This window comes from Mauremys reevesii, linkage group 7 (assembly GCF_016161935.1).
Source record: "Mauremys reevesii isolate NIE-2019 linkage group 7, ASM1616193v1, whole genome shotgun sequence".
NCBI lineage: Eukaryota > Metazoa > Chordata > Testudines > Geoemydidae > Mauremys > Mauremys reevesii.
In genome coordinates this window covers 72,533,462-72,552,733 of record NC_052629.1, presented here as the reverse complement: position 1 = coordinate 72,552,733, position 19,272 = coordinate 72,533,462, and the positions used below count along the sequence as shown (strand labels likewise).

The following is a 19,272-nucleotide window of genomic DNA, read 5'->3' as shown; positions in this document are numbered from 1 at the left end:
ATGGGGTTACTTAGGAACAAGTATTAAAAAAAAAAAAACATAACACACTTTGGTTCCATTACAAACACGGACAGGAATAACTATTGTTCAAATGGAAAAACCTCCATAAATATTGGTAGGGAAATAGACAGCTATTTTCAAAAGTGATTGGCCCAAATTAAAATCAGAAAATCCCCCTGAACATGGGAAAATTTTGGATTCAGATCTAAAATTGGCACTTTGAGGCCATTTCCAATTTTCAAGCACCTACAATGACATTAAGAATATAAAATTATTAGAATTAACATTTTAAAATATACAATTGATTAAGAACCAAGAATATACAATTAAAAATTTTGTACAAGTGTGCTTGTCAATGTTCTTTTAAATCTGATCCCAACAGTTGCAACTACCCACTAGTGCCAGGGAAGTAAAATGATTAGGTAAAGGACACACCACCTATCAGAGTAGTGGGACCATTTCCCTCCTCTTTTCTATTCCTCTCAGTACTATGTAGCAGATCTTGTTCAAAGAGCAGAGTACTCACAAAGGGGAGTTACCTAAACTATGGGAGTAAGGAAGAGCAAGGAGACAAATTGTCGATCCGATGCCAACAGTTTCTCACAAGCTTAGTGGAGCATTCACAGAGGGCCCTTGGGTTGTAGGATTGGGATGGTCAGGGGCAAAGGTGGCTGCATGTCATGTTTATGCTTCCATGATCCCAGAATCAGAGGTGAACCTGCATCCTGAATGCATACAAGTGAACAGCACAGACATGTCTTGGGAAAAGGGGATTTTGAGAGATTGCTAAATGTGCAGTAGACTCACATCTCCAAGTTTGAGGCAGGTGCCCAGGCTGTGAATGACATCCTCAGCTAGATCCGAGTGGTCTGAATCCCACACCAGCCCAATGGTGATAATCTGGGGAGAGTTCATGAGCACACGACGTATACGGATCTTTTCCCCACAGTTACTCTGAAACAAAACAAAAATCCGCATAGACATTTTTTTATAACTAAAACTGAATGGAATATACAACTTCACAGTTTACTGTATTACCACTGCAGGGTCTTTCCTCTTGCTTCAATATAGAAGGTGGCTGGAGTGCAGCAGATTCTACATGCTCAACATATGAAGATGGAGGAAGAGAACAGCCAACTCTATGTGATGACAGATGCCAAATTCTGCCTGGTATTCACATGTGAATACAGTCAATTCTTCCTCAGATGAAGGATAACGGTTAGAAGATATAATTGCCCCAAGGGAGGCATGTAAAATAGGGAGTATGGGTAAAATTGGAGGGTGCTCAAGACTCCAGTGGGAATTGGAAGCATGGCTCGCTTTTTATCACACATTATTGGTATCATTCTCTATTTTCTTTTCATCTGCACCCATGGTTAAAAAGTATGTTTTGCACTGTTGAATCATGAAAGATTTTAGCAAAAATACTAGCTACCTGACTGCACTCCGTGTTCTCAGTTTATACAAATCCAGATCAAACTGGATTAATTAAGATTAGACAAATATCAGACAATACTCAGCAAGTACTTGGAATCATCCATAATGCCAGATAAAAAAGATTCATTTATTTTCTTATCACTTGATGCAAAGAAAGCCTTTTATAGAATAGAGGGGAACTTTTTCTTTCAAGTCCTGTCCCATATTGACATTGGCCCTCAGTTGCTTAAATGCATAACTGTTCTTAACCTGAGCCCAAAAGGAGCTGGGAGAGTTAATGTGGTTAAATTTGCTGTGTTTGAATTACACAGAGGGATTAGGCAGGGATCTCCATGGTTATTTTTATTTTTTGCACAGATCATGAAACCTTTTGCACAGGAGATACAGGAACAACAGACCTACCTATCACAGGAACAAAACTTGCAGCAACACATCAGAAAATAGCTTTATATGCAGATATTAGTTTTGTTTATACAAAAATTGTCAGTATTTCCCTAAAATTAGTTTCTATAGAAATGCATGACTTGGGAAAGCATCTGGATTTAAAGTAAATTATGCCAAATCTGAAGAGCTAGTTACAGATTTGCCAGATTTTGAAAAGTCGATCATCCAGAAAGCATTTGGATATGAATGGGCAACACATTCTATAAATACCTGGGAATTCAAAACTCAAACAACCCAGAAGAGCTCTACAGTTTAAATGTTAAACCACTACTTTAGCATATGAAAAAAGATCTGGGATGCTGACAGAAGTATACAATTTCTTGGTTGGGAAGAGCTGCCACAGTCAAAATTAATGTTTTGCCAAGGATCTCTTTCTGGTTTCAAAATCTTCCTGTGACCATCCATAACACCCTAGCAGGAAAACAGAAGAAGTTACCAGAATTTTGCTCATGTGAGCCTCCCCCAAGCACTTAAGGCAGCTAGGGTGAGGGCCACTATTTGGCATAGCCTTGCTGCAAGAGTGGCACAGCTTGCAACCTGGAAAGCACAGCATACCTCTGGTATTGAGGCCGGTACCCAAACTGGGTGCTAGAATCCACCAAAACAACAAAAAAAACCCAACTTTTTAATATTTACAAACTAACTATACATGGTATTATATACAGTTATTGAAAAAGACTTGAAGTAGGAAGGATAGGGAGATCCAACAGCCATCACAGGTGGTAGGAAGGAACTGCAGAGTATGGGGCAGCTCACCCCTTTATTCCTGCACGATGTATGCAAGACAGCAGAGGGCGCTGAAGCAGCCCTGATGGGTACTGCTAAGAGTAAAAGCTTTCGAATTGTGCACTGGAGCGCACAGACACCTGCAGTCAGGGCCGGCTCCAGACCCCAGCGCGCCAAGCGCGCGCTTGGGGCAGCATCCCGCGGTAGGGCGGCAGGTGGCTCTGGCGGACCTCCCGCAGGCATGCCTGCGGAAGGTCCGCTGCTCCCGCGGCTTCGGTGGAGCATCCGCAGGCGTGCCTGCGGGAGGTCCACCGGAGCCGCGGGACCAGCGGACCCTCCGCAGGCACGTCTGCAGGAGGTCCATCGGAGCTGCGGGACCGGCGACCGCCAGAGCGCCCCCCGCGGCGTGCCGCCCTGCTTGGGGCGGCACAAATCCTAGAGCCGCCCCTGCCTGCAGTAAAATAGACATGCGCAATCACTCAATGAGAACATTTATTTAAGATTTTGTTTAAATAATTCCTCACACCAGACAGTTTAAAAAATAGAGAGAGATTGAATAGGGACAAATATTTGAGAAACTGTGAAAGAAGAGATTTTAGGCACATATTGTGGATATGTCCAGTCATTAGGGAGTACTGGGATGCAATCTGTAACCAAATATCACGAAGTGTTGGATATTTATTACCAAATGGCTCTTTGGTAATCCTTCTTGGGCTTCCTAGAAGCAATAGGCATACAAAAGAAAATAGAGAATTAATCTCTCATCTGCTAGTAGCTGCTCAGCTACTGATAGCTTTTCTATATAAAAAGAAAAATAGTCCAACCATAGAGGAATGGTTCAAAAAATATGGGAGGTTGTTACAGAAAAATGAATGCATCAGTTATGTACCCAGCAAAACAGACAGGACAAATATATTTGGTTACCTTTTATTCAGTACTCAGACAAGTATATTCACCTGCAAAATAAAACAGCACACTTGTCCAATTTTCTTAAAATATTAACATTTGATAGAGATACCTGGTGTGTTGAGTATGTGTAATCAGAGATTTCACTCAATCTAATAAAATCAATGCTCTGTAATATGGTAACACCCTGTTAAATAGAGATTTGATGACTATTTTCCAGTATAATGTTCTCTTCAAACATAAGCTCACTGTTGTAATCATTACCATTTTGTTTCTGATACTTATGTGGCAAGGATTTGTAAACCTATTAATACTTCCTAAATAAATAAATAGTAAAATAATTTTTTGTGCAAGTACACACACACACACACACACACACACGGGTTGTGACCAGGAGCATTTTCAACATACTGGAAAAAAGTTTCCCATCCAAAATAAGAGATGATGACTGCAATTCCAACAAGTGATACAAAATTAAAAAGCTTTCTATTTAGCCTCGCCAGAGTCACTGTATCACCCTCATCACCCTCAATGTCAGGTCACTTTAGGCTGCTTTGCAGAGATTCTTAGGACAAAAAACCCTTTTCATAAAACGCTTCTCATTGCCAAGAGGCCCGTTTCATCACTGGATCTAATCACGCCTGACACTTTATTCAGGGAATGAAAGATCTTACAGGACTTCTTCCTCTCAACAGCAATTTACAAAGGTGGCTTGCTTTATAAGATTAATTCATCAGGATTCTCTTTGCAAGCTTCTCTACAGTAACTTTCAGTCCAACCAACTCAAGAGAGCATTGCTTGAGTTTTCAAGTCATCTTTTTGGGGGTTAGTAATCAGGGGCGGCTCTACGAATCCCACCGCCCCAAGCAGGGCGGCGCACCACGGGGCACGCTCTGGCAGTCGCCAGTCCCGCGGCTCCGGGGACCTCTTGCAGACGTGCCTGCGGAGGTTCCGCTGGTCCTGTGGCTCCGGTGGAGCATCCGCTGGCATGCCTGCGGGAGGTCCACCTGAGCTGCGGGACCAGCGAACCCTCCGCAGTCATGCCTGCGGGAGGTCCACCGAAGCCGCAGTACCAGTGGACCCTCCGCAGTCATGACTGCGGAAGGTCCGCCAGAGCCGGCTGCCGCCCTGCCAGCAAAATGCCGCCCCAAGCGCGCGCTTGGCGCACTGGGGTCTGGAGCCGGCCCTGTTAGTAATAAGTCAGTCAAAAGCAAGGTAGTGGAGGTGGGGTGGGGGAAAGCCTTTTTCCAAACATTGAAATCTGGGATATTTACATCTTAGGGAGAGAGAAGGACACACATATTCAGATATTCTATTTTCCAAATGTCATTCAGGTGGCTGAAGTTAACTACAGGAATTTGTGTGGCCTCCCTCAGGGCAACTGATTACCTTACCTGCAATTCTCTTCCTCTCTTCTCCCATCTGTTTGAAGTGCTACTGAGCTATACTGAAGGAGCTCAGCTAAATTCATAACTTTCTGATAGAGAGGAAGGAATGTTGAGTCCTGATACAGTGATTCCTCTCTTGCATTACAGGAGGTGCTACTTTTAACTAAGCCACCTCAGGATGGCTCCCCAGATCGTTAAATAAAGCCAAAAAGTAAGGTGAGGATAACAACAGAGAAAGGAGCAGCGATTAGCAAACAATTTAGTCAAACCAAAGAATTCACATCAGATCAATCAAAGGGCTCTTGTCTTCCACAAAGGCTATATTCTTACTAAATTATAACTTTTATATATTTACCTACTTTCATTCTCAAAGAGCCGGAGGATTTTTACTCCAACTTTCCAAAAAGGAGATATTCACCTTTGGCAGAGACTAAGCATGGAAAATTTCAGTCAGAAAGGTGAACGTTTCAGAAAGTTATAAGCAACTGCAAAGCAGAGGGTTAGAATGGAAATGCTGACACAGCCTTGGTTAGTGCGGTTGTTACAATTCCTGCTACAATCAATGCCAGTTTCTTCTCCTCACAAAGGTTCACCACTAAACTCCACTGAGGATCTGACAAGACTCGTATTCCAAGACTACACAAAGCTATATTTTTAACAGCAGCAATAATTTACAACAGTGGCTTATAGTCACCGAAATGCATCAAGTAGTTTGCCCATCCTTCTCCTAGCTACTAATTCAGGTCCTCACCCTGTATGTGCTTCAAGTTAAGTCTTTGCAGGATCACGGCCTTAGACTGTAAGCTCTTATGGGTAAGGAATTTCACTCCATTTGTGCTGCAAAACACAGTGTACATTTATAGAACTAAACAAATAGATATCCTCAAATTTCATTCACTGCCATATGTTGAACTTAAAAGAATCCAACTGTATTTTTGTATGGCTTGTGGTAGCACAGTACATGAAGGCTAGCTGGACATGTGCAAAAAACTGCTTTTACAAGGTTAAATACCAGTTTTTCTCATAACTCCTAATTATGCTTTTAGTCCTTCTCCACTCCAAAAGCCCTTTAATGACATGGTCCAAGAGAAAAGCACAGTTCCATTCCTTATACTGAAACATGTGAGCCCAGTTGAAATGAAATTTTATCTATGCACCTAGGGACATGAACAGAATAGAATGGCTGACATGGAAGCTATACTATCTGTGTTATAAAACAGCAAAGTCAAAAGAATTCTACTGGAAGTAAACTCCTATCTCTTCCCATGCATCTGTTGCTCGTGAAGCATACTAGTATTATGCTGTAAGCTTCACTAAAAGCATCACCATGAGAATTATGTTAATAGTGGAAATGCTGTCCTAAGCCTAAGATCATAGAATCATAGACGATTAGGGTTGGAAGAAACCTCAGGAGGTCATCTAGTCCAACCCCCTGCTCAAAGCAGGACCTAAACCCCAACTAAATCATCCCAGCCAGGGCTTTGTAAAGCCTGACCTTAAAAACCTCCAAGGAAGGAGATTCCACCACCTCCCTAGGTAACCTATTCCAGTGCTTCACCACCCGCCTAGTGAAAAAGTTTTTCCTAATATCCAACCTAAACCTCCCCCACTGCAACTTGAGACTATTACTCCTTGTTCTATCATCTGGTACCACTGAGAATAGTCTAGATCCATCCTCTTTGGAACCCCCTTTCAGGTAGTTGAAAGCAGCTATCAAATCCCCTCTCATTCTTCTCTTCTGCAGACTAAATAATCCCAGTTCCCTCAGCCTCTCCTCATAAGTCATGTGCTCCAGCCCCCTAATCATTTTTGTTGTCCTCCGCTGGACTCTTTCCAATTTTTCCACATCCTTCTTGTAGTGTGGGGCACAAAACTGGACACCGTACTCCAGATGAGGCCTCACCAATGCTGAATAGAGGGGAATGATCATGTCCCTCGATCTGCTGGCAATGCTCCTACTTATACAGCCCAAAATGCCGTTAGCCTTCTTGGCAACAAGGGCAAACTGACAACTCATATCCAGCTTCTCATCCACTGGAATCCCCAGGTCCTCTTCTGCAGAACTGCTGCTTAGCCAGTTGGTCTCCAGCCTGTAGCGGTGCATGGGATTCTTCCGTCCTAAGTGCAGAACTCTGCACTAGTCCGTGTTGAACCTCATCAGATTTCTTTTGCCCCAATCCTCCAATTATTTCTAGGTCACTCTGGACCCTATCCCTACCCTCCAGTGTATCTCTCCCTCCAACTTAGTGTTATCTGCGAACTTGCTGAGGGTGAAATCTATCTCATCATCCAGATAATTAATAAAGATGTTGAACAAAACTGGCCCCAAGATCGACCTCTGGGGCACTCCACTTAATACCTGGCTGCCAACTAGACATGGAGCCATTGATCACTATCCATTAAGCCCGACAATCTTGCCAGCTTTCTATCCACCTTATAGTCCATTCAGCCAATCCACACTTTTTTTAACTTGCTGGCAAGAATACTGTGGGAGACCATATCAAAAGCTTTGCTAAAGTCAAGATATATCACATCCACTGCTTTCCCCATAGCCACAGAGCCAGTTATCTCATCACAGAAGACAATCAGGTTGGTCAGGCATGACTTGCCCTTGGTGAATCCATGTTGACTGTTCCTGATCACCTTCCTCTCCTCCAAGTGCTTCAAAATGGATTCCTTAAGGACCTGCTCCATGATTTTTCCAGGGACTGAGGTGAGGCTGACTGGTCTGTAGTTCCCCGGATTCTCCTTCTTCCCCTTTTTAAAGATGGGCACTATATTTGCCTTTTTCCAATCGTCCGGGACCTCCCCCGATCACCACAAGTTTTCAAAGATAATGGCCCATGGCTCTGCAATCACATCAGCCAATTCCCTCAGCACCCTTGAATGCACTAGATCTGGACCCATGGACTTGTGCATGTCCAGCTCTTCTAAATAGTCCTTAACCTGTTGTTTCACCAATTAGGGTTGCTTACCTCCTCCGCATACTATGTTGCCCAGGACAGCAGTGTGGGAGCTGACCTTGTCTGTGAAGACTGAGGCAAAGAAAGCTTTGAGTACTTCAGCTTTTTCCACATCTTCTGTCTCTAGGTTGCCTCCCCCACTCATTAAGGGTCCCACATTTTCCCTGAACTTTTTCTTGTTGCTAACATACCTGTAGAAACCCTTCTTGTTACTCTTCACATCCCTTGCGAGCTGCAACTCCAATCGTGCCTTGGCCTTCCTGATTACAACTCTGCATGCTCGAGCAATATTTTTATACCCCTCACTAGTCATCTGACCGAGTTTCCACTTCTTGTAAGCTTCCTTTTTGTGTTTAAGATCACCGAAGATTTCACTGTTAAGCCAAGCTGGTTGCCTGCCGTATTTGCTATTCTTTCTGCACATCAGGATGGTTTGTTCCTGCGCACTCAATAAGGCTTCTTTAAAATACAGCCAGCTTTCTTGGACTCCTTTCCCCCTCATATTAACCTCCAAAGGGATCCTGCCCATCAGTTCCCTAAGGGAGTCAAAGTCTGCTTTTCTGAAGTCCAGGGTCCGTATTTTGCTACTCTCCTTTCTTCCTTTTGTCAAGATCCTGAACTCAACCATCTGAAGGTCACTGCTACCCAGGTTGCCACCCACTTCTACTTCCCCTAAGAATTCTTCTCTCTTTATAAGCAGCAGGTCAAGAGGAGCACGGCCCCTGGTTGGTTCCTCCAGTAGTTGCACCAGGAAGTTGTCCCCAACACTCTCCTGTCAGATCGCTATATGCTAAGAGTGCTCCAACATAAAATAGCCCTCCAGTAATGGAAAACTGCTTCCACGATTGACTATCATTTTTGTTTCTTTGGATGAGATTTTCTAACTCCTGCTACTCACAATGTCTGCTTTCTTCTCTGACCTCGATCCATAACTTATGTCCCAGCAATTCCAGCTGTCAAAGAGTGTGCCCAGATAACAACTTTTCTTTTTTCCCTACCCAAAGGATCATAAAACCTACTGGAAGTCTTACCCACAAAGAAAATCGGTCCATCCATCTCTGACATCTCTAGCATTGTGATGAGCTAAATCTTTAAAACCCTTTGTAGTCAGAGACACATAACAGTAGGCACTACTAGCCCTCTTCTGGCTTTTGCTTATGTTAAAAAGTCAAGTTAAGCATACTCACCGGACAGTTTCGCAGGTCTCCCATGGTGCTGGCGTTCTGTAGTAACTCTCCAAACATATCCGGAGTGGGTTTCTCTCGTCTCTCCAGCATGCAAATAGCTTGATTGCTTCAGTTCGAGGAGAGCATGGAGGAGAAAAGTTTATTTAAAAAGTTGAATAAACAAACATTTTCATTTAGCATTTATGCCACAATTAGAAAGCTGAGAAAGTAAAAACAGCTATCATATTGTAAGTGCTTATTTTTGCAATTAATTTTTATTTATTTTGAAAATATTTTAATGTGTAAAACAGACATGTTTCAATAGTGGATTCGTGCATTTTCTGTGATTATGTTGCAGAAAGAAAATGGGAAGTTTAAAGAGAAATGACAGACAATTCAAGTTTGGTCTCAAATTTGAGATTTTAAGACAAAACTTAACAGAAATGTTTCAAGGAATATTTAACTTCCAATTAAAACACATTTTTACAGCAAATAAGTGCTTCCCTACAGAATTTGCAACCCAACCACAGCAGCACTATGCTGTTGCACAAGACCGTATATAGGTGAAATCTTATAGATGAAATTATAAGCAACAGTGAAACAGACATTTAATTGCACTGTCCAAGTTGAAAGATTGCAAAAAGGAAACAAACAGCATTAGTGGAAAAAAGTAAATTATATTTTAAAGTTAACAGTTTTAGTATAAGCAAAAAGTACATAAAGAACGTACATAAACACAGCATGATTTTTATGTTCATAGTGTTTCTTGAAACGCTACAGTCCCAAATTAAAATTTTAATCTCATTAAATATTAATATTTTAAGCTAATAACACCATTCAGATAAACAATGTCAGCCAGAAAGTTCACCTAAATGGTAGCAGCCACAAGGGGGAATACAGCATATGCTCACAACCCTTTTGATATACTATCAATCATAATTTCGCCCCACTGATTTGCATAACAGAAGCTATTTCTGATTTTCAAGACACTATCCAAATCCCTTTTCACTCCTCCACTGCATGGCTTTTACCCTGGGCAGCAGGTGGGCAGTTAATTTATTTCCATCTCAATCAGAATTTCGAAAATAGATGGTAACTTCATCCTTTTATCATCTCTGGTCAGTTTCTTGTGGGCAATCATTTGTGTCACCAGCATTTGGAGAAAGGAAAACGTGCTATTTTCCTAAACGTGTATTCAACAGAATTGTTAGATGGCTGGAGTCAAGACTTGATGCATTTTTTTCTTTATTTATTCGGAGCAAATATTTTTGGCTATTATTTTCATTCATTCATTCATTCATTCATTCAGTTTCCTTTTCATTGTAGTCTGTATGTTATAGCATCATAATGACACTAAACCGTGACTGATTTGCCAAGAGAGGATAAGTCTGTAAGTTATAGCATCATAATGACACTAAACCGTGACTGATTTGCCAAGAGAGGATAAGAGCAACACTTAAGGACCTCTAGATTTTTAGCTCTATTATATAAAATAATGTGTACATAATTTATTTTCTTGCTCTCAGGATAAGACTTCTGATTGAATTAAGTCTAAAGTGTTTTCTTATGGTTCCAAGAGAACGTGCCAAAGTAGGAATGATGCTGATAACTTACGTTGTCTACTTATTTAAGCAGGTTATCTGTGAAGTGGTTTTCATCTAGAGGGCTAAGAAGAATAAGTAAACTAGTGTTTAACAATTCAGTGCACCTTCTATGGGCTTAACAAGTGGATATTTCCCCTTTTTATGGCTTCCTTATGGCTGATATTGCTTTGAGTGTATTTGTTCATCAAATAACTACTATATATACTTGTTCATAAGCTGAATATTTTTGGTAAAAAAGTGGCGCATCAAAGAGCGGGGTTGGCTTATAAACGGGTCTACACCAAAATTTGATGATTTTAAACTCCATGGAATCATTGAATTGAATATCTAATACATTGTTGTTTTGATTACCTGGAGCATCTGGAGACATGGAGCTCCTCAGCCCCTAAGTTTGCGGCCACTGGGAGCTGAGGGGCTCCGTGCCTATGAATGCTCCAGGTAAACAAAACGTCCAGGCCCACCAGCGGCTTACTCTAACGGGCCAGGAGCCAAAGTTTGCCAACCCCTGAAATTTAGGGTTGGCTTATGAAAGGGTCATACAGTTTTTGCTATTTTTACCTAACCACCTAGGGCCGGCTTATAAATGAATGGGCTAATGAACGAGTATGTAGCCAGAAAACTCATTTGGGGGATTTTTAAAAAACTGATTGTTTTATGTGCTCCTGACAGTCAGGCTTCCACTGTTCAACACTGACAGCTCTTAGCTAACTTCATGTGCAGAAACAGCATGAAGCTGCTGTGTGAAGCTAAAAGTTAAAAACAGTAACTCTCGGTTTTCCATTTAAATATTTATTGATACATCCTAGTCTAAATGTGGTACTAGGATTTTACAGGTAAATCTCTGTTTAAACTGAAAGCCCTATAATGAGATTGTAATACTGTTAGGAACCAAGATAAAGTAGCTTTGCAGCAGAAACAGTGTTGAAAGAACCCAACAGGAAGGATTTCATGCATATGAACCACAGAAATGCTCATTTTAAAAAATTGGTTTAATGCTCATGAAAGTGAACCTGAACTACCCTTTGATATTTCAGTTCAGCCCATCACACAGTTCTACCTGTGCAATTCAATCTTGGCCTGCATTACTCTTTTCTGTTCCAGTTCTGGGCACCACAGCTGTCAATGTTCTTCCACCCTGAACTGTAGCACTATTCCTTTCGAGTCTTGGTCCTTAACACAGCTCTTCAAGTACCTGTTTCTCTGTTCTAGGTAACTCATTGCCATAAACAGCCCTCTATCTCTACAGCTCTGTCAATGCACCTAAATTCTTGATCTACATCTACCCTCCATCCTAATCTTCAGTCCCACAGAAGCTTTATGTTCCAGCCTACAGCTATCCTACGCCTCCACTAATAATGAGCCATGTTCTGTATGTTGAATTATGTGACAGTGGAGAAAAATACCATGACCAAGGTGCTACTGTAAACAAGGTAAACTCTTTTTCCATATAAAACCCCAGACTCACCAGAGTGAAGTGGTGGAGATGTAATGTACCATCTGGATAAAAGGCAGAGGGTCAGAAGTGGCACCACAGCTAGTACAGACACACTAAAACAGGAATGGAAAGTAATACCATGAGAAGGCTAAACTGATGAGTCCATGTCACGTATTACTGTGCCTAGGGTTGCCACCTTTCTAACTGCTGGTAAACGAAACACCAAGGGCCTGCCCCCATGCACCTCTTCCCCCTGCCAGGCTCCACCTTTGTCATGCTCTCCTCTCCCCCATCCTTATGTCACTTGCTGGATCCTGTCAAGGAGCCTGGCTGCAGGTAGGAGGCAGTCCCAGCTGAGCAGGGACTGGCATGGGTTAAAGACCCAGTGCGTCCCCCCGCCCCGGAATAAATTAGGGTTGCCAGGTCCCCAAAAACTGGACACCTGGCAACCCTAAATGGCACCCGGACACAGAAGCCAAAAACTAAACTATCCAGGTAAAAACCAGATGGGTGGCCATCCTAGCTGTGAATGTCTGACATTTCTTCAGACATGATGCTAGATTTCTCAGGAACTAAACCTAAATGGGGAGTGGGTGTTTTGTGTAAAAAGATACCACTATCTCACCTGTTCAAACAAGGTCATTGCAAACTTCTGGTGAGAAATGCAGTGCTGAGCAGTGCAGATGTCCTCTTTTGACTCATCCGCAATGTGAAAATGAATCCGCATCAAGAGATTCTCCTATCCCGAAAGGAGGAAAAAAGTGAAAAGTTGATCATTTGTAATGTATACAAACAAAAATGAATTACACATAATTCACTCCAGTACCTCAGAAATACTAAAATAAATAATGCTGTGTTAAAAGTGACATTTTACAATAGGATGGCGTGCTCTTGCCAACATTCTAAATTCATTTAGGAACTAAAGAGATTGGTATTTCATTGATATTAAACAAAATAGCTACCGTGTACGTTATCTGGAATGCTACACCAATTAACCTTTTTATTTATTTACTAGCCTATCTGAAGGTTCTATCATTATTTGTTCTGACAAATTCTCAAATGTCAGTGGGTTTGGCTTAAGTGCAATGGACACAGCAGCTCTGTGGTGTTTAAACAGTGGGCTGACACTGGAAAACAACCACCTAACTGCAGGCTCATGATCCTGGAGTAACCCTTATTAATTATTGTATAATCAATGGATTTTACACTATGCACCCAAAACTCTGTATGAAGGGGAACTTTATTACATGAACAAAGAGCTAGACAACTAATGGAGAGACAGATGAAATTCTGCAAGAAGCAGGAGTACTGAACACAATCTGTCTGACGAGCACTGATACCTAGAGGTCATTTCAGACAACTCCCTCCGATCTCTGCATCCTAGAAGCTCTTGTTTCAGGATCCCTCCCAATATGTCAACATGGATTTATGGTAAGAAGGCCACAGATACCTCTATTAATATTGTTTTAACTATTTAACTTGACTAACTTGGACAGACAGAAAAAAGGCCACAGGGGACTCGGTATCTGGGCACAGATTAAGCATTAGGCACAGACTCCCCAATTCAGGCTGCCATTTTGTGCTGCAGAAACTAAGCATTCATTTCCCCTCAACCCCAAAGGCAAGTTTATGTCTACACTGCACTTTCATCACTAAAACTTTTGTCCCTCAAGGGTGTGAAAAAACACCCTCCCACCCCCGAACGACAAAAGTTTTAATGCTGAAAAGTGCCGGTGTGGACACCACTTTGTCAGTGGGAAACGCTCTACCACCGCTCATTGGGGGTGGTTTTAGTTTCTCATCAGGAGAGCTCTCTCCTGGAGATAAAAAGCAGCTACACTGTGTACCTAACAATGGCACGGCTGTAGTGGCACAGCCACGCCGTTGTAAGGTGCGCAGTGTAGACATAGCCTAAGTCTCTAGTCCTTACGGTTGCAAAGAAAACCTTGAAAAAGTTAACTGAGTGCAAAGCAATGGAGTGATGTCTGCCCTAGGGCTTGTCCACACAGGAAAGTTTTATCAGTTATACTACTATAATTACACCAGTATAGTTAAACTGACATCAGCATCAATGTGGACACCCTTATTGCAGCATAAGGGTATGTCTACGGGCATGGCTACACTTGCAAATGTAGAGCACTTTGAGTTAAATCAGCCTTCGTAGAGCGCAGTAGGGAAAGTGCTGCAGTCTGTCCACATTGACAGCTGTAAGCGCACTGCCATGTCCACATTTGCAGCACTTGCAGTGGCATTGGGAGCGGTGCATTGTGGGCAGCTATCCCACAAAGCATCTCTTCCCATTCTGGTGCCGTGGCTTGTGGGAAGGGGTGGGGGGGCATTCTGGGTCCTGTCCCAACACCCCATGACACATCGGTTCGCATCCCAGCAATCCCTCTGCTTCCATCCACAATTGGCACCATCTTTCAACTTTTTTTTTACTGCACGCTCTGTCTTCCCTTTCAGTCTGCGGGTTACTCCTTAAGATCCAAAGTGACAGTGAGGACTCAGACGATGATATCGACTCTAGTAACGCATACGACATGTGATTGCTTGTGGCATTCATGAACATGCTCACCACTGTGGAACGGCGCTTTTGGGCTCGGGAATCAAGCACTGAGTGGTGGGATCACATCGTCGTGCAAGTCTGGGATGACGAGCAGTGGCTGCAGACTTTCGCATGAGAAAAGCCACTTTCATGGGACTGTGTGAGGGGCTCGCCCCCACCCTGCGATGCAAGGACACGAGATTGAGAGCTGCTCTGATGGTGGAGAAGCGCATGGCTATTGCAATCTGGAAGCTGGCAACTCCAGACAGTTACTGATCGATTGCTAACCAGTTTGGAGTGGGAAAGTTGATTGCTGGAATCGTGTTGATGCAAGTTTACAGGGCCATTAATTGCATCATGCTCAGAAGAACCGTGACTCTGGGTAACGTGCATGACATTGTGGCTGGCTTTGCACAAATGGGTTTCCCTAACTGCGGAGGGGAAATAGATGGGACGCATATTCCAATTCTGGCACCAGCCCACCTAGCCTCTGAGTACATTAATCGGAAGGGCTATTTCTCTATGGTTCTTCAGGCGCTTGTGGATCACTGTGGGCGTTTCATTGACATTAATGCAGGCTGGCCTAGAAAGGCGCATGACGCACGCATCTTTCGGAACACTGGCCTGTTCAGGAAGCTGCAGGCCTGGACTTTTTTCCCAGACCAGAAGATCACCATAGGGGAAGTTGAAATGTCCATTGTGATCCTTGGAGATCCCACTTACCCTTTAATGCCATGGCTCATGAAATCCTACACAGGGAGCCTTGACAGCAGCAAGGAGCGGTTCAACAACAGGCTGAGCCGGTGCAGAATGACTGTGGAGTGTGCTTTTGGCCATTGAAAGGGCCGCTGGCGCTCTCTGTATGGGAAGCTGGACCTGGCTGATAACAGCATCCCCACGGTTATATCCATGTGCTGTACCCTCCATAACATTTGTGAAGGGAAGGGTGAAAGATTCACTCAGGCATGTTCAACACCTGGAGGCTGAATTTGAACAGCCAGAGAGCAGGGCTATTAGAGGGGCTCCTGCGCGGGGCTGCAAGGATTAGGGATGCCTTGAGGGAGTAATTTGAGGCTGAAAGCCGCCAGTAATGTCTGGTGCCCTGCACGAGAGTGAAGTGCAGTGGTTCCAAAGTTAGTAGGAATCTGTGTTCCTTGCAGTGTCTGTTGCTTTCCTGGGCTAAGGTAAATCTTACATTATGCAATAATAAAAAATGTTTTCAAAGCAAAAAAATCCATTTAATGAAAAGAAAATGCATTTATTGAAAAGAAACAACTGCTTGGGAAACACAAAAGGGCAAGGGGGTGGGGTGCAGAACAGTACAATCACAGGTTTGCATATGTCTTGTTATCATACTCAGCCTTCCTGTTTGGAGTGCTGTGCAACGAGTGCTGCACTTCAGGCTGGATATACTGCATGGTGATGGGGGATGAGTGCAGTGGGTAAGCGTCGTAGTTTTCAGGGCTGGGTGGTGAAGCTACAGGTGTTGGAGGCAGCTGGTGGCGATAAGAACCCAGACGTTGGGGAAAGTGGGTTGGAGATGACATGGGAACACAAGGGAAAGAGTTTTGGGCCAAGGGCTGCAAGGGGGGGCAGGGGCGGTAGTGCTCCGCCTGCATGGCTACGAGCGCCTGGATCGAGTCCGCTTGGTGCTCCATGATGCTTATCAGCCACTCTGCTTTGGTGCCGGCAATCCGCATTTTGCTGGCTGACCCACTTTTCACTCTCCCTCCACACCTGCACTTTTTAATTTTCATTAAGGGACTGCTGCATGACTTCATGCAGCATGTCCTCTTGGCTTCTACATGGCCTCTTCCTGATTCTTTGCAGCCTCTTAGCTGGTGATAACATGGATGGCGGAGATCTCAAGATTGCATCTGTAAAGGCAAAATGCAACACTTAACAGAGGCAGCATTGTCCACACCAGACAGAACAATGATTCCCCCGTACTTAAGGAGGGCAAGCACAGTCTACACAATAGCATAATTTGTCAGTCCCAAAGCGAGTGCACATAACCCGCAGGAGCCCCAAAATGGTGAGTAAGCACAGGGTCAAGGAGGACTGATTCTTTCATGGCTGTACTGTCCTCTGGGTTTCTGTGCCTTGGGGAGATCCAACTGCTTCAGGGGGCCCCTATACAGAACACTGTCCCCACATTTTCCACAGGTGTTCGCCCTGGAATAGATCTCGCAGCTGAGGGTAACCTGGGAAGCAAGGGAGGGTCTTCTACTACAATGTGGCTTCCACCCTGGCCCATATGCAGCTTGCATGTGTGCAACAATGGTCCCCCCCCACCCCTCACGGCACAGTGGCGCAGACATGTTAGCCTTACTGGGACAAGGACCACAGTGGCCCCACGAAACCTGTGCAAGCACATTGCCCAAGTTCTGGCTGAGAGCTTTGAAGAGATCACTGAGGCCGATTACCGCGATATGAGAGAGCACATCAACGCCCTATTCCGCATCTAGGCATGCATGCAGCCCTAACCCTCCTCGCCCCAAGGGCCCGCACTGAATAACTTCCTTCCCAAAATAAAAGCCGCTTACCGGGAGCCTCCTTTGGTGTTGGTCCTTCCCCAAGCACCGGCCACCGCAACTGGCTACCTTCCGCCTGGCTTGAGAACAGTTCCTGGCTGCATGCATCTAGGGATGCCGGGGTTTCTTCCTCCTCCTCGGCACCCTCGCTCCTGCTTTGCTCCTCCTCCTCCTCCTCCTGCCTTGTTGGACTGGGCTCTGCAGTGTCCATGGTGGTACTCAGAATGGAGATGGGGTCGCCCTCAAGTATCGCGTCCAGTTCTTTGTAAAAATGGCAGGTTGTGGGGGCAGTACCGGAGCAGCTGTTTGCTTCAAGGGCTTTGCGGTAGGAATTCCACAGCTCCTTCACTTTAACCCTACACTGCAGGGTGTCCCGGTCATGGCCCTGTTCCATCATGTCTCTTGATATCTGCCTGAAGGTATCGTAATTCCTATGGCTGGAGCACAGCTGGGACTGGACAGCTTCCTCCCCCCCAAACACTGATGAGGTCCAGCACCTCGCTATTGCTCCATACTGGGGATTGTCTGGGGCGTGGAGGCATGGTCACCTGGAAAAATTTGCTGAGAGCACTCCACGCCTGGCTGAGCAAACAGGAAGGGGATTTTCAAAATTCCCAGAGAATTTAAAGGGTGGGTCTGACAGTTGGTGACCTGACGGTAGGGCAGTAGAGTTCAAAGTGATGACCGGAGTGGCTAGAACAGGCATTGTGGGACACTTCTGGAGGCCGATCAGAGTCACGGCGTTCCATCAGGGGTGCATCAAACGTTATTCCACTCGCCGAGGTGGAGTACCAGGAGCGCTCTAGCCGCAGAGTCAGAGTGCTTTACATGCCTTGCCAGTGTGGACGCGTCATGAGTAAGAGCACACTGGGCTGCTTTAATGTGCTCTAACTCGCAAGTGTAGCCATGCCCTACACTACATTACAGCTACGGTGCTGCAGTTGTGCCGCTGTAGCACCATACTGTAGGTGCTTCCTACATCGAAAGAAGTTTTTCCCATTGATATAGTAAATCTGCCTCTCCAAGATGCAGTAGCTATGTCAGCAGAAGAACTCTTCTGTCAACCAAGAGCTTGCCTACACTTTAATGCTACAGCAGCACAGCTGTGTTGCTGTAGCTCTTCAGTGTAGATACCGCCTAGGGTGATGGGAAGGACTCTCCCCTCAGTGTAGGTAATCCACCTCCTGCAGAGTGGTAGCTAGGTCGATGGCGAACTCCTGTGCCTGATCCTGTGGGATCTCTTTGAACTTGCCTATGGAATCCCACAGGTTGAAATTGTATCCACCAAGTGGGTCCTGATGGTTAGAGACCCTAAATTGGAGGCATGCTGTGGAATATTTTTTTCTGCCAAATAAGTCTAACCTCTTGGCATCTTTATATTTGGGGGTGCCACTCACTTGTCTCTGACTGTCTCTTTAGTTATGGCAGACACGACCAGGGACCCTGCAAGAGGGTGCATGTATAAGTATTCAAACCCCTTTGCAGGGACACAGTACTTCTTTTCTGCCTTCTTGGATGTGGGCAGAATGGAAGATGGGGTCTGCCACACTGACTTGGCTATCTTTAGAACCTACTGGGTGAACGGGCAATGCGACCCTGGCTGGGGTAGAAGAGGGGATGACATTGAAGAGGTCATTGGGCTCCTCAGCTAGCTCCTCAACCTCCAAATTCAGGCTGGTCACCACCCTTTTAAGTAGGGCTTAGTGCTCCCTGAAGTCATCAGGGGGGCTACCAGTTTGCGAGGGTGCTGCCACAACCTCATCTGGGGACGATGAGGGTGAATGCACTGCTAGAGGTTGGGAGGCATCCCCTTGTGTGTCCGGGACCACTCCATGGTCATCAGGGCTTCCCTTGGAGTCACCACTTCGGATTGGGCCCCTTGCTCTGACACCTGTGCTGGCTGTGACGGGGGTAGATTGTCCGATGCCACCTAGGAGGACCGGTGGGAGTACGGTGGGATTCATAGGCAATCCTCATGGGTTCCAATATACTGCCACTAAGCGGACCATTGCCTTTGACCCTATGCCAGTGCTGCAGGTCTTTCTGGTGACCAGGGTGGGGCCATGGAAGCCCGAGTCTGTTGACTGACTCTCGACCAGTACGAGGAAGGCGAGAACTGGTGCC

General features: G+C 44.7%; 2 protein-coding genes across 18 annotated transcripts in view; both read right to left on the bottom strand.

Moving 5' to 3' along the window:
- Nucleotides 1–19,272, bottom strand: part of USP54 (ubiquitin specific peptidase 54) — a 257,870-nt gene that overhangs the window by 81,114 nt on the left and 157,484 nt on the right. For all 17 annotated transcript variants that reach the window (XM_039546273.1, XM_039546285.1, XM_039546286.1 and 14 more), the window contains 4 exons: nt 12,695–12,808; nt 12,100–12,182; nt 9,052–9,157; nt 808–954 (listed from right to left, as the gene is read on the bottom strand). In XM_039546273.1, the coding sequence (XP_039402207.1) occupies nt 808–954; nt 9,052–9,157; nt 12,100–12,182; nt 12,695–12,808 (450 nt within the window). The remainder of the gene's footprint in view (nt 1–807; nt 955–9,051; nt 9,158–12,099; nt 12,183–12,694; nt 12,809–19,272) is intronic.
- On the bottom strand, nt 16,166–17,650 carry LOC120408999 (zinc finger and SCAN domain-containing protein 29-like). Its single transcript, XM_039546291.1, has 2 exons — nt 17,161–17,650; nt 16,166–16,491 (listed from the first exon to the last, which is right to left on the bottom strand). Exons 1-2 carry the CDS (start codon nt 17,543–17,545, stop codon nt 16,361–16,363), a joined length of 516 nt encoding a protein of 171 aa, XP_039402225.1. The 5' UTR covers nt 17,546–17,650; the 3' UTR covers nt 16,166–16,360.

Coding starts and splice junctions, on each gene's coding strand:
- LOC120408999 (XM_039546291.1), bottom strand. CDS start 17,545: ATGATGGAACAGGGCCATGACCGGGACACCCTGCAGTGTAGGGTTAAA. Junction 16,492..17,160: donor AACACCAAAGGAGGCTCCCG/GTAAGCGGCTTT, acceptor TTGCCTTTACAG/ATGCAATCTTGAGATCTCCG.